General features: G+C 34.7%; 1 protein-coding gene and 1 pseudogene across 3 annotated transcripts; one reads left to right on the top strand and one right to left on the bottom strand.

Annotated features, from left to right (window-relative positions):
- Positions 1 to 216: 216 nt before the first annotated feature.
- LOC18439749 (uncharacterized) lies at positions 217 to 11,466 on the top strand. Of its 2 annotated transcripts, none has more exons than XM_088862841.1 (2): positions 217 to 3,874; positions 10,543 to 11,466. In XM_088862841.1, exons 1-2 carry the CDS (start codon positions 1,081 to 1,083, stop codon positions 10,689 to 10,691), a joined length of 2,943 nt encoding a protein of 980 aa, XP_088718967.1. In that variant the 5' UTR covers positions 217 to 1,080; the 3' UTR covers positions 10,692 to 11,466. The 2 variants fall into 2 exon arrangements, with proteins under 2 accessions (XP_088718967.1, XP_020526449.1); XM_020670790.2 differs by lacking the exon at positions 10,543 to 11,466 and adding an exon at positions 5,031 to 5,593.
- Positions 11,097 to 23,273, bottom strand: LOC18439748 (protein THYLAKOID ASSEMBLY 8-like, chloroplastic; annotated as a pseudogene). The gene is made up of 4 exons (XR_016052693.1): positions 22,914 to 23,273; positions 19,665 to 20,237; positions 19,367 to 19,471; positions 11,097 to 11,430 (listed from the first exon to the last, which is right to left on the bottom strand). The product of XR_016052693.1 is annotated as a protein THYLAKOID ASSEMBLY 8-like, chloroplastic (transcript).
- Between the last annotated feature and the right edge of the window lie 761 nt (positions 23,274 to 24,034).

The raw sequence follows: 24,034 nt of genomic DNA, 5'->3' as shown, positions 1-24,034 counted from the left end.
TTTTTTATTCTACAAAGCAAGTGATATGATTTAAAAAAAAAAAAAAGTGAAAAAAAAGGTAACCAACAGATCATGTATAATGCTTGTTATATATATATATATATATATATATATGTGTGTGTGTGTGTGTGTGTGTATTTGCGTGTGCGTGTGCGTGTGCATGTGCGTGTGCGTGTGCGTGTGCGTGTGCATGTGCGTGTGCGTGTGCGTGTGCGTGTGTGTGCGTGTGCGTGTGCGTGTGCGTGTGCGTGTGCGTGTGCGTGTGCGGCAGAAATTTCTTTACATAAGGGAAAAGTTTATATAAGCTGGCAAAGTTGAAGGTGCACCTCAAAAATCTATCGGAAAAGGTTGTTTTAATGTTGAAAACCCCTCTAATCGATCATCTCGACATCGAGATATATAGATATGAAAAGAAAATGGTGGTATGTTTGAAATTATGCCGGTTATTGTCAAGTAACTTTTGATCCCACCCTCTCATTTTTTTTTCTTTCTTTCTTTTCAGGACTCAAGGTTAATGTGTCCCACAACCAGAATGCCTTCCGGGGAGGAGGCAATTTGTTGATCTGGGAAAGGCTCAAGAGATAAGAGAATTAAGGATAGCTACCAAAAAGACTAATCCAATCAATAATGATGTACCTGAAAATACAATATTTTTGTTACTTGACCAACCATCAGAAAAAGAAAATACAACGGGTACTCTACTCAGTAAGATTGATGAAGTAGCAATTAATGCAAAAACAACCAATTGGAAAGCAATAGTCATAGTCGTAATCCTCCAAGCTACCAACAAATGAACTAATACCATTTGATCCCCATCGGTCGAAATTGTAATAACATGGATTGGATCATTAGGGGATTTAACCATGAATCCGTTGATATTTTAGAACTCATTACCACCTTTTTCCAACATTGAATTGAGAGGAAACTCTTCTTTACTGCACAACTGGCATAAAGATTGAATCTCTATCTTAATGTTCAAGAGGGTACATGGCTTTGAAGAAGATGGAATGCTTATTTAAGCTTTACCCTCCCATCCATCTTCACTACTAACTCTCCACCGCATCTCCACTCCACTAACGAATGAAGCTGCCTCACCTTCTGCCCTTTCTCACGCTCATCCTCTTTGCTTTCGCTTTCTCCATGACTTTGCCTCTTATGAGTGAATCACACTTATCATTACTCAACAACCGCACGGACCAACAACCCTTGCTCTCCTTCAAAGACCACATTACCTCCGATCCCTATAATGTCTTAGGTGACTGGAACACCAGGACGAACTTCTGCAATTGGACTGGTGTCTCGTGCAGCAAGTCCAGGCAAAGAGTCACCTACTTGAATCTAACACACACTGGCTTGCAAGGTACGCTCACCCCCCATATAGGGAATCTATCATTTTTGCGAGTTCTTGCCTTGCGAAACAACAGTTTGCAGGGAAGCATACCTCCTGAAATAGGCCGCTTGTCTCGCTTGCAAGTCCTGCGCGTAAGCCAAAATCAATTGGAAGGGAAGATCCCACCAAGCATCAGTGGATGTAAAAAGTTGCAGCGCTTGATATTATCATATAACAGGTTGGAAGGAAGCATCCCTGAGGAGCTGGGTATTCTACCAAACATCAAGGTGATGTATCTTGGATTTAATTCCCTAACAGGCAGCATCCCCCCTTCACTAGGAAATCTTTCTACCTTGGAGGAAATCCACCTGTCTAGTAATCGTCTACACGGAAGCATCCCTAAGAAGCTAGGTCTTCTACAAAAGCTAAAGCTTCTACATCTTCATCATAATTTCGTTAGAGGTACAATCCCCCCATCACTCGGAAATCTTTCTAGCTTGGAGACAATCCACCTAGGTAACAATCTTCTACATGGAAGCATCCCAAAGGAGATAGGACTTTTAGGTAGGTTAGCCCTATTAACATTCCATGCCAACAACTTGACTGGACCTATTCCTTCAACATTCAATATCTCCTCTTTGAGAGGTTTAGACCTCCGTTCCAATGGTTTATCTGGCCAGCTTCCAACAAACATGGGTTTTATGCTGCCTAATCTTGAAAACCTTAACCTAGGGGGTAATCAACTGAGTGGGCCAATCCCCACTTCTTTACATAATGCATCCAAGCTCAACGTCATTAAATTACAGCACAACCAGTTCAATGGACCTGTGCCTACATCACTTGGACATCTGTCACTCCTCGAAGTGCTCTTCCTCCATGGTAATCAATTGGAGAATGACCCATATAGTTCTTACCTCAGTTTTATTGATTATTTAACAAATTGCACTATCTTGAATGAGCTACAACTAGGCGATAATCATATCACAGGTTTCTTACCAAACTCCATAGGAAATTTCTCTAACAATCTCCAAATATTTAGCATTGGAGGCTGCCATATTAAGGGAAGCATTCCAATGAGCATCAGCAACCTCCATAACTTGAGATGCTTGGATTTGAGTCGCAACTCCTTAAGTGGAAATCTCCCATCGGATATAGGTAGGTTGCAGAAAATTGATCGCTTGCTTCTCAACGAGAACAAGCTCGAAGGATCCATCCCACCAGAGTTTGGTCAGTTGGAGAGTTTGCTCGAATTGTACCTCAACGACAACATGTTGTCTAGTCCCATACCGCCTTCCATGAACAACCTCACCAAAATCTCTCATTTATACCTAGGCAATAATAGATTATTTGGGGAACTGCCTACTGAAATATGGCGTCAAGGATTGCTCGAGGTAGATTTGTCAGGAAATTCATTCTCTGGGCTTTTGCCCCAAGAACTGGGGAGTTCAAGTATGTTGATCACAATGAACTTCTCTGCTAATCGTTTATTTGGAAACTTGCCTAACAGCATGGGAAACCTCCAGGCTCTTGAAAACCTTGACCTATCTCTTAACTCATTTCAAGGGACAATCCCTAGAACATTTGGAGAAATGAGAAGCTTGAAGTACATGGATATCTCTTCAAATAAATTGTCTGGCGAGATCCCAAGGTCCTTGGGTTCACTTAATTATCTTTTGTTCTTAAATCTATCTTTCAATGGGTTTGAAGGACCAATCCCGAGCAAAGGAGTATTTGCAAACATTACTGCAGATTCCTTTATTGGTAACTCACGACTATGTGGACCCTCAAAGCTAAAGGTGCCAGCATGCCCAAAAAATGGTACAACACCAAGGTCAAGGTCATGGACGAGATCATTGGCATTTGAAATCCCTCTTGGGATCATATGTGCCTTTGTCTTTAGCCTTTTATGCTTTGTTCTTGTTTTCTTTTGGAGGCATGAGCTGAGGATTGCCATAACTGACGGTGTATCACAAATAAAGGGTCCAAGGTGGATATCCTATTGTGAGCTTCGTCATGCAACCAATAACTTCAACCACTCAAACTTACTTGGAGCAGGTAGTTTTGGTTGTGTGTATAAAGGATTCCTATCAGACAGCTCACACGTTGCAATCAAAGTTTTGGATTTGCAAAGAGAAGGTGCCACAAAGAGTTTTCACGCAGAATGCACAGTGATGCGAAAGATACGCCACCGGAACCTGGTGAAGGTTATTACTGCATGTTGCAATTTGGACTTCAAAGCATTGGTTTTGCAATTTATGCCTAATGGTAATCTAGAAAGATGGTTGTACCCTCAAGATCACGCATGTTGTCAACTGAGTTTTCTCCAAAGATTGGACATTGTGATAAACATAGCAGATGCCTTGGAATACCTCCATCATAATTATTCAGTGCCAATAGTACATCGTGATTTGAAACCTAGTAACGTCCTCCTAGATGAAGATATGATTGCACATGTTGGAGATTTCGGACTCGCAAGGCTGATTGGGGAGGAAAACTTTGTTACCGAGACGAGCACCATTGGAACCATCGGATATATAGCTCCAGGTACAACTTTTTCCCACATTGATTTTCTTTGGCATTTTATTGTAAATTGTAGATTACATCCTTTCCAGTTGTGCCCTTTTCATCTAAATTATTGCCAAACTCAGTCGTAGCACTAAAAACCAATTAATCGATAGATGCACAGTCATGTTGTGTTAGCAATAAATCAAAAACATGTAGTAAAAGTAAGAGTTCATATGTTTGACTACTTGGCCTGAGTTCCGAATACTCCGCTCGGTATCCCAAGTGGGGGATCCAAACTTGGGGATCTTAAAAATATTAAAAAACATAAATAATTCAAAAACAAAAAGGAAATCTATTTGTGACATGTTCTTTTATGTGCTCTATCATTTTGGCCACATTGGAAAGTATTTTGGCCACGAATACTTATTTTTACAATTTCCTTCTTTTTAGATTATGTCAAAAATACCCCCAATCACAAATTGATTTTTGCTAAAATCTTTTTTTTTTCACTACTTTTTTAACCTCATTTAGATGTATTTTGTTTAATCTTCTTTTTTACATAAATTTCCTTTTTTTATTGTTTTGCATTTTTCATTTTTTTAACATATTTTGGCTTAAACATTATTCAGCCTACATCAGTCCAAGTTACTAGGACTTGGGCTGAGTACTCAGCCCATGTCGTTCAATCAAACACTAGTTCATACTTGTATAGATGTGGAACTGCATGAAATGCAATGATGTGATAGAGAAGGGAGTGGTACACTAAGAAGAAAAAAGGGAAAAAATATTTTTTTAAAAGGCATTATTGGGATGACTATGAAGCATAGGAGAGGGATTTAGAAGGAGAGGAGTTTAGAAAGAAAATTAACTTGAACTGTTTATTCCTAAGCACTAGGTTTATTAGTTTTGTGCGTTGGATTGAGACAAGTGCCACCAACCCACTACCGAAGATTATAAGACAATTCAAAAGTAGAAAAATTATAATATGGTCTATAACAACCATGATCATTGCCACCATCAAATCATTCATTGGAGGGCGATAACCTCATGTTCATAGGCTCACAATGACCATAGGGATCACAGGATAGAAGATAAAACTAAAGAGTTGAAGGCTTTGCTTTTGTATTTTTACACAGTAAGAATATTATTCCTCAAGGAATTTTTAACTGACTCAATTTGTTTGATCAACCATTAGAATATGGAACCGGGGGAAGCATAACTACTGGTGGAGATGTGTATAGCTTTGGGGTAATATTATTTGAGACTTTTACAAGGAAGAGGCCCATTGATTCTATGTTCTCCAATGGTTTGAACTTGCCAAAATGGGTGGACCAAGAATACCCGGATGGAATGCTACAAGTTGTGGATGGGGATCTATTGATGGAAAATATTAGCCACAACAATGGTAGAAACTCAAGACTACAATATTCAAGTTCAATGCATAAATGCTTGTCATCAGTCATGGAGGTAGGTTTGTTATGCACAAAGGAACGACCAAATGAGCGGATCAACATTAGGGATGCAACCTTAAATTTGAAAGATGCAAGATCAAGCTACATAGCGATTTTGAGGGCCTAATTGTTTACACTCATTTCATATCGTGTCTCTGCTATTCGTTTTTTTTTTTTTTTTGGGTGGCTTCCTCTACTTATTCTCCTTTTCTTTATCTCTTTTATTTTATTGGTGAATGGTAGATGGTTTGGACAGTTTGTGCAAAGAAGTGCTTTTTTATATATTTTAGCATTTGGTTGAACTAAATTTTAATATAGTAACTTACAATAATTTGTGAAGCTGAAGTTTTTGCTGAATTGTGAATTGATCATGTGAACAAAAGTTGAAACCTTAACAATGGAAATTGAATAAACAAATCTTGTTGTCATGATTCTCCTTTGTGGTTTTGTTAGGAGTACAAGTAACAGAAGCACAGATCAAGGGAAACAAATCGTGTTTACAATCAAAACAAAAAATGAATAAGATGTACATCTCGCTTTACATTACATAAAAGCCAAGGTTTTTCGAGTCCAGTTTTATTTGATTTTAAAAACATGCTAAAAATTTCTCAAGATGCCCCCAGTTGGTGGATCTTAACTTGTAGAAAAGTCTATCAATAATATTTCCATTAAGGGGAAACAATTAAAAGGGTTACCAGTAGATAAAGTATTGGCATTTCAACAACAACACTTTTGGTTAGACATTTAAATAGTGCTTATTAACTACGGAAAAAAATGAAGGAGAAATTGAATGCTAGGAACGAAGAATATCCTCAAGAAATTGAGTGTTTCCTAAATCTAAAATTTTGGGATCTACTTTACAATCAACAAATGAATATCTAAAGAAAAAGAAAAAATGGATTTTGAGTTTTTAAAAAACTTGGATCTAAGTGTACAAAATTGGATCCTCTCTATATGATCTTAGGATATCATTATTTTCAAGCACATATAGAATGTGCATACTATTTTTCTTTCTTCTTTTATACTTTTTTCATTTTCTCTTACAAGGTTGCTCCCTAGGTTTAATTTGTCACATGCTCGAAATTTGAGGTCTTAAAACTAATCTCACTTCAGTCTTTTACACAAGGGAGCATAAACTGATATGAGCATAGTCTTTAGGCCATGGCAAGTGGCATGAACTGCGAATACTCACTTCTGTAAAAATCATGAGGGACCCAATGAAAATAAATGGCCTTCTTCTTCTATAGTTCAGAGGGCACTTATTACTCCACGTAGCAACACATGGCTGAACATGTATTGCCAAGGTCAAAACAAATAATATATTAGAAGCCTGATTAATTAATATAATTAAAAAAGTAGTTCAGTTATATGACAATGCCACGATAAAAAAATACATGTGCATTTGCAATCTTGATTAAAAAGATCTAATTGTATTATAAAGATTAGAAATGACAATGTCATGGTTAAAAATTATGATGTATCTTGTAGTTCAGGTCTATGACATGGAATAATTAAAAATATATGAAAAATAGACAATGAGACCATTTATCTTTGGTATAAGGTGGTCACAATTCATCTTGACCTTTGGATGTGAAATTAGATGACTGCATTTATTCCAATGACCAAGCTCAAATTTCAAAAGAAATTTTCTTTGCGACACACCTAAGCTATAAGATTTCAAATCAGATGGTTATAAGTGATTATGATATCCTTGTATTAAAAGTAAATGGTCTCATTGTATACAATCCCAAAAATATATGGGAACTTTGCAATATGATAAAGAGCTCACATGTGTGATATATCGATAGTGAAGAATCTAGCATGCACATCTACTATATTACACAAGGCTAGAGAATTCCAACAAAACAATCCATGGATTCTCATAGTTTGCAAAGGCACGATTTAATTTCGATTTAATTTATGATAAATACTAAAGTACAAAAGATTCTTTACCTTTCAAGGTACAAAATAAAATAATAAATAAAATTTAGCGGACTGATCTATTTAAAAATGGCAGTATCTAGTCAAACTCCATCATAAGAAATGGACTGAGGTCTCAGTGGTATTACCTCGGATGACCCAGAAAGAGGTCTCGAACACCATTCCTACAGGGATAGAGGCCCCAATCCCCACTGAATTACCCCAAAAAAAAACAAAACCAAACTCCATCATATTCTCAATATTGGATGCCATGATCAAATTCAAGGTTATCACCATCCCATATGTCTGTATTCTTTCTTAATGCAAGGATTGCATACACAGTAGAAGAGATCCACAAAGCCATGAGCTCTATGGAGATTTCCTTTCAGTATGTGGGCAGACTGAACAAAACCAATGATTCATGAGCATGAGACGCAAATTACTCTCAATTATTTTCTCCTTGCTTGTTCTCATTAAAAGATAGCAATGATCGTTATAAAGTTTTTTTTTCTTTTCGGTAAATTATCTATGAAGTGCCCCACCCCTACTCAGGCCTTCATCTTTTGATCGCTAACTATCACTCTGCACTAGATTGTGAGATATTATTAGATATTACATGGAGGAATGTATACAATGAGACCATTTACTTTTCGTACAAGGAGGTCCCAATCATAGAAATATATCTATGTTTCAATGCAACAAGATGTTATTTGTAGCAAATAGTTTTGTTGGTTGGTTAATCAGTAACATTTTATTCATGAAAGGGATTGGATTGGTATTATCCTGGATATGGCAAAATCATTCTATTAGATCGAATGAATACATTAAAACTTTTATTAAAAGACAAGAAACTGCAAGGCCATATGTACTGAGATAAGGGGTGGGGCCTTCTCTCAGGATACATGGCCACAATCCCTTTCCTAGTAGCTAGCTCTCCAATGGAAGACTTAGGTTGTAACTACATAAGAGGAAAGGTCTGAGTGTTACTCGTTCGGATGCCTCACTCGTGGTTCAGGGACATAGATACCTTTATAAATGAGCTACAAGATCTCTAAAGTTACCTATGTAGGGCCACTAAGCTAGGAGTGACAAGATAACTTTGCTTAAAGATCAGTATGAGATTCCTTAGGGACATAGATACCTTTATAAATGAGCTACAAGACCTCTAAAGTTACCAATGTAGGGCCTCTAAGCTAGGGGTGACAAGATAACTTTGCTTAAAGATCAGTATGGGATTCCTTAGATATAAATAAATATATATATATATATATATATATATATATATATATATATATGGGCAGTGATTTCATGCAACGGTTGTATAGTAATATAATGCCACCACCTTCAAAAACCATTGTTAGGGCCATTTGTTTGATCCAAAATTTAAAATATACACTCTTTTCATTCTAATGAACAATCACAAAAAAGAAAAATTAGAAAATAAAGCCTAGAAAGTATTTTTTGGCCCAATTAATATAGACCGCCCATTTGGTGAGATGCTTAGATCTAGGCCTTAGAATGATTATTTTTTTTCCAAACTTTTTAGATAATTTTATTATCATTAGATTAACAATATTAAAAAAGAAAAAAATGATTTTGAATTCATAAAAGCCTAGATCTTGAAATTCATCAAATGGACAATCTAGATTCATTGTTGGAGAGAACTCATTTTCACCACATATAGGGTGCAAATTAGTTTTCTTTTTTAGATTGATTATTGAGATGAAGAGAGTGTGTATGCAAAATTTTGGGTCATACAAATACTACAAACATGGTTTTCAAGAAGAATGTGGTTGCATTATACTATGATACAACCGTTGCATGAAATCACTGCCATATATATATATATATATATATATATATATACTTGTAATGGGATAATGTAGGACAGCGTAAGTTAGAGAGCAGATCCTCTGCTCTCGCTGCTAGCAGTGATGTACTGCCTACAAAGTGAAGTGTAATGGTATATATGAGGGTATTCACTGCATCACTTTCAGTGTATATTATTTCTTGATTTTGTTCATTTCTGGCGGTCCATTGCCTTGTATTGGTTAGGATTCTATTTTTGGTTTCATCATCGACATAAAAATCCCACCAGCCTCTTAACCAGCCAGTAAAACCATTCACTATTGCTTTGGCAACTTCTTGATCTGGGTTGCCTGTCATTTTATTTGCAGATGCAAACATTGTCATGTGCCTCATGACATCTAATAGTTTTAAATCTGATAAACCATCTATTGACCAATTTATTATTGATCTCCCTGAATAGGATATGACTTGTTGTATTGGATCCTCTTCTAATTGAATATCCACAGGAGTTGGTCTCTTGTGATATGGTAAAGCTGTTATCGGTTTCCAATTTTTTCCATACGCTATTCTATTCAAATCAATAGGTGTAGTATCCATGAAAACATTTTCTTGGTTTTCTATTGTATCTTCAATTTTTTGTTCTATTTCTTGGAGCATCATAGTGTCATGCTCTGGGATTTTAGCCTTTCCTTTATCTGAAGATTCAGGAAGGGGACTAGATATAACAGGTGTAATTGGTTTAGGAATACTAATTTGAGGAGAAGGTATTCCCTTTATATCAAGTTGTGATAATTTTGCTATTAATTGATCCATTAGGGATTTATTATTATCTCCTATATGAAATTTGTTTTTATTTAATTCTGGAGGTGGTTTGAACAAAACTGCTTTAGGAATAGTAGTAGGAATAGTCGGGGTTTTTTCTGTTGAAATTAACCTTTCTATTCTTTCCGCCTGTTTTCCTAAAGATTGCATATACAAATTTGTATAATTATTTTGTTCTACTATATGAGGTATTAATTCCTGTTTCTTACCAAGTTCTTTAGGTAAGATTTTATATGGACTAGCAATTATATCGTACATTGATTGAGGTTGTAGTGGTTCATCCTTTGATGGGATGACTGCCTTGAGTATTATGCTTTTTGCAGGTGGATGTGTACTAGCAGTTGTAGTACCATCTGTACTTAGATAGGTTTTTTCTTCCAATGTTTGGAGTTTATCAAATGTAGGGATATGGAGTTTATGTTGATAATTGTTTATTAACCATTGAAAATATCCTTCTGTTTCCTTTTCTTTTTTAAGGAATTTATTATATTTAGCCTGTAATATTTCTCTTAATTGTAATGGTACTTTTGTATGATACCATTGTCTTATTTGTTTATTTTCTTCTGACATAAAATCTTGCTTGATATAATTATGATCAATCTTCTTCTTTTTCCTTTCTATTTTAGCTGCTAAGTAAGCTGCTATATATTCATCCGTATATTGATCATTTATGTCTTGATCATCTATATTTTCTTCTATTTGTAGGGTTAATATCTGAAATTCCTCTAGGTTGGGTTCAGAAGCAGATACTGGAATATATGTGGATTCAGTATATGTGGGAAGAACAATATTGTCAGGTGTTCTTCTCGTTCCTGAGAATTGAAATTCTGACTGAGCATTTGTATGGGAAATAGATTGAGAAGAATGTGGAAGTATAATAACATTAGAAGATGTTGAACAAGATTTTCTGTTGGGTATTATTTTATTTTTATTCCTTTTTTTATGAACCTCTATATCATCTTGTGATTGATTTGGAAATTTAATTTCTATATTTCCATCAGGGTGTTCAATGATTTGATTTGGAATATTATTTCTTGGTACTTCTTGGGGCTGATTTGTATGTTGTAATGCCCAAGATTGTGGTAATATAATATCTGACCATTTAATTGTTCTAGGAACAATTGTATGAGATTTTTCCATATTTGTTTGGAATAATATGGTTTGATCTTTTGGATCCATTCGTATAATATTTGGACATAAGGTATTCATTACTTTATAATATATTCTATATACTATGGCCAAATTTTGGGAACCATGTATCATATGGAATCCATGTGTTTTCAAATTTATTGATAGTATATCTAATATATGTGGTATCAGAGCCAAACAGTAACAACTGTGCAAACAGGAAACTGTTTATACAGTACATGAACAAGTAAAATTGTTACACGTCCTGAATAGTTCACTAAGAAGTGAGAGGATAAGTTATACTATTACTAGGGAAACCTACTTAAATTTACCACCAAAAAAGTTGGTCCGAGAGTTAAGACACGAGACAAAAGGAATCTATTGCAAAGTACCGCCAAGGCCAGGAAGAGCCGCTTAGGGAAAACGCTGGATCCTTGATTGTCCTGAGTTGTCATTATCCGCAACCTACGGATGGCAAATTTCATTAGGAATCTTAAAAGTAACAGTACAACTTCATCTCAAACACTTAGAGTGAAAAATAAGGAACAAATGATAATCAATGATATTGAAGACCATATTCAAAACTGGAATATTCCCAAGGTACCAATTACTGACATTTATAATAAAGGATCATTCAAATTAAAGATGGGTTATGCCATCAAAACAGTAGAAGAAAGTTTATCTGTAACTCAGAATCAAGAAAACTTTGAACTACTATCGAGAAAAATTATTGAAAAATAAATACAAATATTTACACATTGGATTAATCCAAATAGCAGTGAAACCCTTAACCCGACTTGGGTTAAACACCTCTGTGCTTGTATGCCTAAGAGATACAAGACACTATAATTTCACAGATTCACTACTTGACATGGTTGAGTCCAGCCTTTGTAGTGGACCGATATATTTCAATTGTTTTCCAAATTTTTCAGTTTCTTTAACAGACCCACATATATTAGATATACTATCAATAAATTTGAAAACACATGGATTCCATACGATACATGGTTCCCAAACAAATTTCATATAGGAGATAATAATAAATCCCTAATGGATCAATTAATAGCAAAATTATCACAACTTGATATAAAGGGAATACCTTCTCCTCAAATTAGTATTCCTAAACTAATTACACCTGTTATATCTAGCCCCCTTCTTGAATCTTCAGATAAAGGAAAGGCTAAAATCCCAGAGCATGACACTATGATGCTCCAAGAAATAGAACCAAAAATTGAAGATCCAATAGAAAACCAAGAAAATGCTTTCATGGATACTACACCTATTGATTTGAATAGAATAGCGTATGGAAAAAATTGGAAACCGATAACAGCTTTACCATATCACAAGAGACCAACTCCTGTGGATATTCAATTAGAAGATGATCCAATACAACAAGTCATATCCTATTCAGGGAGATCAATAATAAATTGGTCAATAAATGGTTTATCAGATTTAAAAATATTAGATGTCATGAGGCACATGACAATGTTTGCATCTGAAATAAAATGACAGGCAACCCAGATCAAGAAGTTGCCAAAGCAATAGTGAATGGTTTTACTGGCTGGTTAAGAGGCTGGTGGGATTTTTATGTCGATGATGAAACCAAAAATAGAATCCTAACCAATACAAAGCAATGGACCGTCAGAAATGAACAAAATCAAGAAATAATATACACTGAAAGTGATGCAGTGAATACCCTCATATATACCATTACACTTCACTTTGTAGGCAGTACATCACTGCTAGCAGCGAGAGCAGAGGATCTGCTCTCTAACTTACGCTGTCCTACATTATCCCATTACAAGTGGTATAAAGATGTATTTTTCTCAAGATTATTAATAAGAGAAGATTGTCAATTAGATCATTGGAAAGAGAAATTCATATCAGGATTACCATATCTCTTCGCAGAAAAAGTTAAAGAAAGACTGCGAAAGAAAAATAATGGAATCATCATATATTCATCTTATACACTCGGAGAACTCTCCGCAGAAATATGTGCTGAAGGCTTAGCCTTATGCACTGATATGAAGCTCAAAAGACAATTAGATAAACAAAAGATCACTAAAAGGAAAGAACTTGGTGACTTTTGTGAGCAATTTGGATATTACCTTGATAGAAAAAATATGCCAGAAAAATTGTATAAGAAAAAGAAAAAATACAAAAAATACAAAAAAGACAAATATAAATCTAAAAATAAAGATTCATATAAAAAGTCCAAAAGAAAATTAATCAATAAATTTTCCCCCAATACTAAGAAGAAAAGAAAATTACATGTATGCTATAAGTGTGGCAAAGTAGGACATTACAAACACCGATGTAAATTAAAAAAGAAAATAGAATCATTACACCTAGAAGAAGCAATAAAAGCAAAATTATATAATATAATCAATTATGATTCTTCATCTTCTACTTCTACTGATTCTCATATAGATCAAATCCAAGATGATGATCTGATATGGACAGAGTCATCTGACTCTTCCACGACTTTTGACACAGACTCTTCTATGTCAGTACAAGATAATGATTGTAGCTGTCCTATACCTACACATAGTGTTCATACACTCACACAGGAAGATAATTTTATATTAGACATTATTGACAAGATTTCTGATCCAAATGAAAAGAGATCTGTCATCACTCAATTTATTTCATTAACAAAAAATAAGGCAAAATTACTTCCAATCAATAAACAATCGGAAGAATATAATTTCGCCTCAATAATGAAAAGAGTAAGTCAACAACATAGTTCTCAACAAAAAGAACCTTCGATTTCTGACCTCAAACAAGAAATCAAACAAATTAAGAAAGAAGTATCTCAATTAAAAAATAGAATTAGAACTTTGGAATTACAAAACCTATCTCAACCAAATTCAGATACTGATGAAATAGACTTTGATCAATTCATGACATATGAGATAGGCTTCTCATCAGATATTCCAGAATCATCAGAAGTTCCAGAAGCCAAAACACAAGTAATACCACTTCCCTCTGTCAACCTAATAGACAAGATAATGATTCAAACATGGTTTGTTCAAATCAAAATAATTGTTGCAAAAGACTACAGTTTTGAAACTTCAGCCCTCATAGATTCAGGAGCTGATCTTAATTGCATAAATGAAGGATTAGTACCTTCTAAATATTTTGATAAAACAACCCAAATACTTAATACTGCAGATGGAAGTAGATAGTTTATCAACTACAAATTATCCAATGCTTCTGTTTGTAATAATTACCAATGTATCAATACACCATTTATAATGGTAAAAGGATTGAGCCAAGCAGTGATACTTGGAGTACCATTCCTTACCCTTTTATGTCCTTTATCAATAGACCAAACAGGAATATCTTCAAAGTATCAAAATGAACCAATACATTTTGAATTCATCCATAAACCAAAGTTAAAGGAAATCAATAATGTAAAAGATCAATTACATAATAAAGAAAAATTTCTTTGTACTCTTAAACAAGAAATTAAATATAAATATATTGAAGAACAAATCAATACTCCTTTAATTCAACAAAAAATTAAAACACTACAACAACAAATAGAAACATCTATTTGTAGCGAACATCCTAATGCTTTTTGGGAAAGAAAAAAGCATAATATCAGTCTTCCCTACGAAAAAGGATTTGATGAAAAACAAATACCTACTAAAGCTAGACCAATACAAATGAATACTATTCTATTAGAAATGTGTCGCAAAGAGATTACTGAACTTCAAAATAAAAAGTTAATAAGACCAAGCTCCTCACCTTGGAGCTGTGCAGCTTTTTATGTCAATAAAAATGCAGAAAAGGAACGAGGAGTTCCTAAATTGGTTATCAATTATAAACCTTTAAATAAAGTCTTAAGATGGATTAGATATCCTATTCCTAATAAGAAAGATTTATTAGATAGAACTGCTCAAGCTTGTATCTTTTCCAAATTTGATATGAAGTTTGGATATTGGCAAATACAAATTCAAGAACAAGATAAATATAAAACAGCATTCAATGCACCATTTGGCCAATATGAATGGAATGTAATGCCTTTTGGATTAAAAAATGCTCCATTAGAATTTCAAAAAATAATGAATGACATTTTTAATGCTTATCATCAATTCATGATAGTTTATATAGACGATGTGTTAATATTCTCTGACTCCATCGAGCAACATATTAAACATATTAATACCTTTATACATGCAGCCAAAAATGCTGGATTGGTAGTTTCGGCCAAAAAGATTACGTTATTTCAAACCAATATTAGATTTCTTGGTCATATGATTCAGCATGGTACAATTATTCCTATTGATAGATCCATACAATTTGCTGATAAATTCCCTGACCAAATACTGGATAAAAAGGAACTTCAAAGGTTCCTAGGTTGTTTAAATTATGTTAGTGATTTTTATCCTAATCTTGCAATCGATTCCAAGCCTCTATATGATAGACTCAAAAAGAATCCTCCACCATGGACCAATATTCATACCCAAGCAGTACAAGTAATCAAACGCAAGGTAAAGACTCTTGAATGTCTTTCTCTTCCTCATCCTACTGCTTTCAAAATCATAAAGTGTGATGCCTCAGATATAGGCTTAGGAGGCATTCTTAAACAAAAAATATATAATCAAGAACAATTACTTCGGTACACTTCCAAAGCTTGGAATTCCACACAAAAGAATTATTCAATGGTAAAAAAAGAATTATTAGCCATTGTTCATTGTGTTTCCAAATTCCAAAATGATGTTCTTAATCAACAATTTCTTATACGAACCGACTGCAAAGCAGCCAAAGATATTCTGCAAAAAGATGTCCAAAATTTGATTTCTAAACAAATATTTGCCCGATGGCAGGCAATACTTTCTGCCTTCGATTTTACGATCGAACATCTTCCCGGGTCTTCCAATTCTTTGCCTGATTTTTTAACCCGTGAATTTATATATATATATATATATACACACACACACACACATTATTTATTTACATATATATCGTTCTTCTGATTCTAAAAATCCTTATATCTTTGTTTCTCGTCTCCCTCTATCTCCCCCTACTCATAAAAGTATCTTTCCACTTCCATCTTTTTCTAGCCAATTCTCTCTCTATTTATGCCTTGTTTTCCTATCTAAAGGCCCTCTACACTTGAGCCCCTTTCCAAGCTGAATTGTAACTTCTAGTTTGCATCCATATGCTATCCAAACAACAAAAACCAATTTTATAAAGAATACCTTTTGCAAGAGAAGAAATTAATCGAAAATACTTTTCTTCAAACATTTTTTTTCTATGGATTCAAATGGAGCCTCAACTTTCCCAACACCGCAAAAGAGATTTCTATAGCAGCAGAGCACCGGATTTGGTGTTCCGGATGAACATGCTATCATTTCCTTACATGTAATACCACACATGACAATTATCTCTGTCTCTCGAACTCATTGAGACATCTTATGTTTTGGCTTAGCACTACTCACATGACCACTTATCCCACGTGGTCATACCAAATTTATTAGTCTCGTGCCTTATATAAACAATCCTACTACAAACCAATTCAGCTCTGAATTTGATAACATACTTAAAAATCAATAAGTTATAAAACAGTCCAGATCAACCATGGCCATGACCGCACCATTAATTGGTGATAATAAACGCATATGCATAGGCTCACAATGGGAATCAGATTTGAGATCTTTGATACTGCTTTAGAAACATAGATTTCTAATTTACTCGATAAAAGATTTTGACAAATGAGAAGATGAGATAAGTGTTGCATTATGAACCTTTGATTCAAATAATGAACATTTTGGATAGCCGCGATGAATATCGATCGTGTGGTTTCCTCATTATAATTCGAATCCTCCATGGAGAAATAATTCTGGTCCAACACAATACCAAATTGTAGGCAGGACGAGAAACTTTGTTTTCTTGAAACTATACCTCTATGTGTGTGTACTGACTATGTTGAAATATATTCACTAATTTAGCATTGAAATTATAATATATCAGTAAATTTATTCTTTATTTGGTAAATTATAATGTACTATCTTAAAAAATAATATCAATACAAATAAATCATCTTTTTAAGTGTTTTTGTAATTAATATAATCAAAATTATAATATCTATTAGTTAATAGATTATTTATTGCCAAAAAAAATTGTTTGGCAATTTTGCCAATTTCAGTTCATCTATGAAAAATCTAAGGAGAAGTTTCTCTAGTATATTATGGATATACTTGTTAGGGAAAGTATATAGCATTGACAATGTTTTTGGAAGAGTACGTGTAGTATCTAATATTAAAGATAAAATAGGAAGATATTGTTGATACCCATAATATATATAATCGTTTTTTTAGGTCAATTCAACCTTTGGGAAAGTTCTTAGAGCCGAGGTCAGTCTGGCCATCCAAGGGTCGAACTAGCTTTAAACTTAAAATTTTATGTGTTTACTTTCATCCAAAATGACCTAAAAAATTCATCTCAGGTTCAATGCAAACAAAAATTTGTGATGTCAATAAAAAATTCTTGGGGACACCTATTTGTAGGAAACTAAGTGAATGGGGTTTTCTTTAGTATTGTCTAATATTTGTTGGATAACTTTTGGTTTTACATTTTCTTTGGGTACACATATTTGTGACTCACTTTGTTTGATCAACCATTAAAATATGGCACGGCAGCACCGTTACAACCAGTGGAGATGTCTATAGCTTCGGGGTGATACCAAAGGAGACTTTTACAAGGAAGAGTCCAACGAATCCAATGTTCTCTGATGATTTGAGCTTGCCAAAATGGGTGGCACAAGAATTCTCAGATGGTGTACTACATGTTGTGGATCGCGATCTCTTGGTGGAAAATGATAGCACCTGTAATGGTAACAGCCAAAGGGTAGACTATCTGGGTTCAACACTTCAATGCTTGGTTTGGGTTTGTTGTGCACAAAGGAACGACCAAATGAGCAGATTAACATGAAAGACGCTGTCTCAAAATTGCAAGGGGTAAGATCTGTTTACATAGAGAGTATAGGGACCTGGTTCTTTTTTTTTTTTTTTTAATGTTGTTTAGAGACCTAGTTCTTGACCTCATTTCACCTCTTTTGTTTCTTTTTTTTCTTTTTTCTTTTTTTGAGATGTTGGGTTTGGAAGTTTTGGAACAGGAGTAGCTATTTATAAAATCTTGCATTTGGTTGAACCAAATTTAAAGATGTGCACTTAGAAGAATCATGAAGCTGAAGTTTCAATGAATTGTGGATTGTTCATTTGAAAAGTTTTAAGAATAGAACTTGTGTTGAACAAAAATTGAACATGGTAACTTGGAAATAGTATGTAGCTTAAGTTTTCCGTGAATTGTGAGTTGTTCATGTGTGAGTCTATGTCCAAAGGTTTTAAAAACAGTAATCGAATAAACAAATCTTGTCTCTAGAGGAGCACATGTAAGTGAGAACAGCTCAAGTAAGAGATATCAAACGCACAACCGAATAAAGAAGTTCAGGGATAATTTAGTCATTTTATTTTATAAAAAAGTTTTAAAATTTGTGTTGTGTGCCACAATAAGGAGTGTGCGTGCTCTAAGTTTTTCATGTCAAGATGATATGTAAAAATTAAAATAAAATACTTTGCATAAGTTAGCATATTTGCCTGGGTTGTTCCATGGACACAAAGGCATAAGCCGTTTCTTTGTATATACATGAGTCTCTCATTCTAGTTATTACAAAGTCGGACTAAAACCCCACACAACTTTTCTTTGGGATGGAATAAACTACAACTCTTACAAAGCTTTGACTTTTTGAAAGATATTGCATGAAGTAACCTAGAGGAGTATTTTTCTACACAAAAATACTAACAACATGAGCATATGCCATCAAAAGGATTTCCAAAACAGCTTTAATAGAGAAGAATTCCACAAGAGCAAGGCAATATGTCATATATAGTGGCTCCCTTAAACTGGCAATTGGGCTAGAATTTTGAAGGTAAATAGCTTTGAGTCACTGAGGTATAAAAGAAATCTTAATTCTGCTTTTCTCAGCTCAAAAAATAATTTAAAAGAGCAGGCAGAGAGATGGAGTTGAAGGCCTTAATACCCATTTTGGCTATGGAGGAAAATGTTTAGGCTCCATGATATGGAATTATCAGTATGAAAGTTCAAAACTGTAAATTCCATTATAATAGGAGTATAGGACACAAAAGTTCTAGAGATCAGAGAAGTAGATGTAAATTGTAAACTAAACTGTGGAGTATTTCGGAGCATTCAAAAAGTCTTTGAAACAGTAAAAAAGATTGACATAGTTGATTTGTTTAATCAGCAAAAAACACAAAGCAAGAGATATGGGGATGAAAGAACCCATGGGGTGTGCCAGTATTATATGCAAACCACGATATACAAGTGTGAATCCAAATTGAGGAAATATGATTGTTAATGGAAAGTATCCTACCTTGCCCTTTCTGCAACAAAAATCTGTGTTTCTATCTTGATATCTTCGACATGGGAATCTGGAAATTAATAAAGGTGGGATGCACATCACTTTTCAACCCCACTTCTGCATGTAATCATAAGATTCCGTGTAAAAGTTCAAAGGGAATCAAACAGTTCAACAGTTCAATCAATGTATAACGAAAAGAAACTCACGAGAAAGAAAAAAAAAAGTAAATCATATCATTAGCTCTTTGAAGGGTTAGATAAAAAACGAGGCAATTCAATACAAAAGGAATCAATAACAGAGTAGGGCTCACATATAGCAAGTATATCTTCCATGGGACTAAATTGAGTAATAGAATCTGGATGCTTCAATGTCTCCCATTTTTCTTGTTGATATATACTCAAATACTGCCCTTCCCCAACAAGAATAATACAATAATACACCATGTCTTAGTCCCATGAGGACTCTGACAGTATGCTGCTAGCTCCTAGTTAAGGCCACTGCTGTTCCTTCATTCTCTTCCAAAAACTCTAGGTCTCCAAAGTATTTCTCAGCTTCAGACATTAATTTAGAGGCAAAATCACAGTTTCCTAGTGATTCCAAGCCATTGATCAATATCCCAAATGTAGATTTATCCGGTTCACATTGAACTTTCCTTATCAAATGGTAACATTCGGTTGCAGCATCAGCCATGCCACACTCAATGAAAGTTCTCAAAAGTCCATTAAACCCTTCAATATCACCCTCCAAAATCTCCATCTTCAAATCAGAAAAAAAACAATTTAACCTTTTCAAAGCTTCCATTTCGGGCCAATACTGCAATCATATCAGCGTGTAATGAAACCTGAGACTTATACCAGTACTCCTTTCAAACATCTTCAAAAACCTGACAAAAAGGACATCAATTTGAGCTTAACCAAAATAAATGGCCAACACACCTCAAGTAGCCCGAAAAGGAATAATGGCCAACATAACTCAAAAACCAATCGCCAAAAATCCAAAAGGATATCAAAATAAACAACGATGGCAGGGAAATCACATCCCTAATTAAGAAGTACACTACATTCCAATGGCCTGTGGAAGACCATAATCCAATATAAACTTTCAAGGGAAAATAAAAAGAAAGAAAAAAAAATCTAACACATTCATCACTGTCTAATGAAAGATAGATAACCATGAAATAGAGAGAGTGGGACCCACCAGAATAATATTACATGATCTGAAGGCAGGCCCTTGCATCACCATCCATCATTTTAGTTCATGGACTGACATTTTCGTAGAGTATAACAACCAAGTGAAGTGAAAAAGCTACTAAATTGCCTCTAAAAGGGATACAAGCTTCATGAAGTAGAGGAAGACCTCTGCTAAATCATCAGCATCCATTCACCTGATCTATTTTGTAAACTCTATTGCAAAGACACAAGTTCATAGTACAATAAAAAAGAGAGAGCACTAAAATGTGTACTGAAACTCACGCCTAAAAATCGCCAGCTTTTACAGGCCCCATTTGCTAAATATAGTGTGAGATGCATTTGAAGAACAATAACAAGAGAGAGCACTCAAAACTTCTGAAATAACCAGCAAAAATCATCATCTTCAACAGCTCCCATTTGCTAAATACATTCAAAAGACCAAATTCCAGGAAGAACGATCAGAAAGGCAGTGGACTGTTTGACAATCAACCAACTGATGTGGCCAGTTATAAGGTAATTTCCAGAAGCAATTCTTAGATCAAACTCCAAGGATCGTTTGGCTCCGGGGTGGAATAAACCCTGGTTTTATTTGAAACTCAAGCTTTGGTAAAAACTACTTTCAGCAGTATTTCCTGCAACCTCAAGAAGGGCCCAATCTGGGGTTTTGGAAACCTGGGTTCTGAGTGAAAAAAAGGTGCCAAGCACCCTTGTCTGGAGGGAAACCTGGTTTTATAAAACCAGGTTTTAAGAAATCCAGGACCCATACAGAGCCCAAGCAACAACATGTTGTCTACAAGTTGCATATAAGCCTTTTTTTGGGTGGGGATAGACTATTTCCTCGTCTTCTGAAATTTCTTTGTCTACATCAAATTTGGGCAGATCGAACCATTTATCTTCCTCTTTTTGTATCCAAGGCTTCCTTCCAACAGTGTCATTGCATCCCAGAACTTTGCTTTCCAATAGCTCTATGAATACAGGGCAGGCATATCCATATTGTGGGGCAAGCTACAAATCTGATAGGGCATAAAACCTTCACAAAGTGCACTGTAAAGGCATATTCCCATGACTCAATTAACGAGATAGGGTAAGCATCTGCAGAGACCCACCCTTTGTTCTCTCTAATCGGGGGAAATATTGGGAGATCCTCTGCTTTCAATGGAATTATTAGGTCTCTATCAAGAGAGGATGAATTTTCTTTGTGGTGTTTTGAGGAATTGTATATTAAGCAGGTTTATCTTGGCTCCTCCAAGCAGGCTGAGATTGTTGGACAAGATTTTTATAGATATACTCACAAGCCATAACGAAACTGAAACTGACACTGAGATTGAAGAGCATAAACAAAGGGGTAGAAGTAAAGCCATCAAAAGCCTATATATCTTCCATCATCATTAGATTTATGGATTTACCAAGGCAAATTTTTACTACCAGTTATTGCAAAAGATACAATTTACACAATATTTTTCTGCTTAATTGAACACCCAATCAATAATGTTTAGAGATCACAAAATAACCTGGACAACAATTATGAATTCTAGAAACATGCAACAACCACACTTATAAAGTTTACCATTCTTATAATTTCTTCTTCCATACGTTTTTTAAAATAAATTTAAACTCTCTCACTCAAAAAGATTTTTGTAATGTCTACGAATTAATGCTGATAAAATTGGAAATAATTCTGGAGATATTTTTTTTGTAGGAAGAAAACTTACAAATAATATTCTGCAAAATACTAACTAACATGAGTAACTACAAACTATTTAATAAAATTTAGTTTGACTGCCATGTGCTAAAGAAACATGATAAAAATTTGGTAGCTAAAGATGAATTAATAATCACCATCCAGATATAATATCACCACTTACCCAAAAAAAAGAAAAGACATAATATCACCCTGAAATATAACAAAAAAGGAGTACGGTAAAATCCATCAAATAACCAGTAAATAGATTTACGGGAAATTTATCAAAATACACATGAGAGATCCACTATTTAACATTTGACCCATATCTTTTACTTTAGTTTGAAAATATCCATCAAAATACAGAGTTTAACAATTGGAAAGGGTAAAATGTTAAATTGTTGAATAGTTAAGGGATTTCACCTAGATTTAATCACAAACTACCAATTATAGCAATTTTCTCATTATAGAACACCAACTAAAATTTACAATCACTGATCAATGTTAAGCTAAATGTAGATAATTTGAAAAGTTAGGGGAATTTCACCTAGATTTAATCACAAACTACCTATTATAGCAATTTTCTCATTATAGAACACCAACTAAAATTCACAATCACTGATAAATGAAAAGCTAAACGTAGATAATTTTAAAAAGTTTGGTCTTGAAATGTAATCCATAAAATCACCTGCAAAGCCAGTTCATCCTCATTCTGCCTCTACAATTCTAGAAGAACAGAAACCATTTCCATTTTGATCAGGCGCCTAATCTTTGTTTCAAACACTTTTCTAAGAGAATCCTCATCTTAATTTGCTCTCTTCAAGGCCTGCACAGTCTGAATTCCCTCAATGCTCAAGTTCCGACCTTTTTCCAATGGCTTCCTATTCTTGCTCCTATGTCTCATGAAATGAACCACTTGCTTGAATCTCAACGCTATAAATTGCAGTGAGAAGCTCCACCAGGCACTTCAAGGAATCTATATCCGCCTTGGAAATCCAGGATATCAACTCGTTTTTTATACAATGGAACACTTAATTTAAACAACCTGTGTCGGCCATGGAAATCTAGGGTTTTAACATGGGGGTCAATGGAGGCAAACAATAACTCATCATGCTGAATGCCTTGTTTAAAGCTCAACATAATAAATTACAGTTAGGGGGACCGGAAGCGGCAATCCCAGTTGAACAATTGTTTCATGCGGGCTGGACCGCATTTCTACGATATGCGGTCCAGAGGTGTAAAGTATCCATGCAAGCAAATAGGTGGTGCATCTTAAGTCAATTGTAACTAACGGTACATTTATTTTTGGTTTTCAATTTTGTTTTTTTATATTCATGATCTCTAATTTAAAATTATATATTCCCTTAGGTTCAAATGATATTTTAAAAAAATATTTATTGCCAAGCCCGCATGCTAACCGCGTCCATCGTAACTAACTCGCTATGCCATTAAAGGAAATCAAAAGCTTGGAATTAGGGTTTCTAGTAGGGCTTGGGTTCGTCTATAGAGCCTTATGAAAAGACAAAAAAGAATTTGAGCATTAAAAAGATAGTATATTTTGTGCTTGGACTATCTCACCATCCATTCTTATTTCTCAAAGGCAAAGGCCATGGGATCCACACTTTTCAAAAAAATAAATAAAACAAGTTAAATGTGAGAATTATGTTGTGGCTCTAGCCCCGCTAGGCCCCAACACCCTTCTCGATCTGAACTATTTTTTGACTTCCAAATTCATGATGCCCATTCCACAGACACACGAGAATGGCCAGATTTTCACCACATTCATGTTCGGGTTTTTCTTGGACAAAC

Source organism: Amborella trichopoda, chromosome 3 (assembly GCF_054954075.1).
Source record: "Amborella trichopoda isolate Santa Cruz 75 chromosome 3, AtrichopodaSantaCruz75HAP2 v2.0, whole genome shotgun sequence".
NCBI lineage: Eukaryota > Viridiplantae > Streptophyta > Magnoliopsida > Amborellales > Amborellaceae > Amborella > Amborella trichopoda.
This window is presented reverse-complemented; position numbering and strand designations above follow the sequence as displayed.

Excerpts from the sequence above, each read along its gene's own strand:
- LOC18439749 (XM_020670790.2), top strand. The coding sequence starts at position 1,081 with ATGAAGCTGCCTCACCTTCTGCCCTTTCTCACGCTCATCCTCTTTGCT. Across the intron at positions 3,875-5,030 it reads CATCGGATATATAGCTCCAG|AATATGGAACCGGGGGAAGC; the intron begins GTACAACTTTTT and ends ATCAACCATTAG.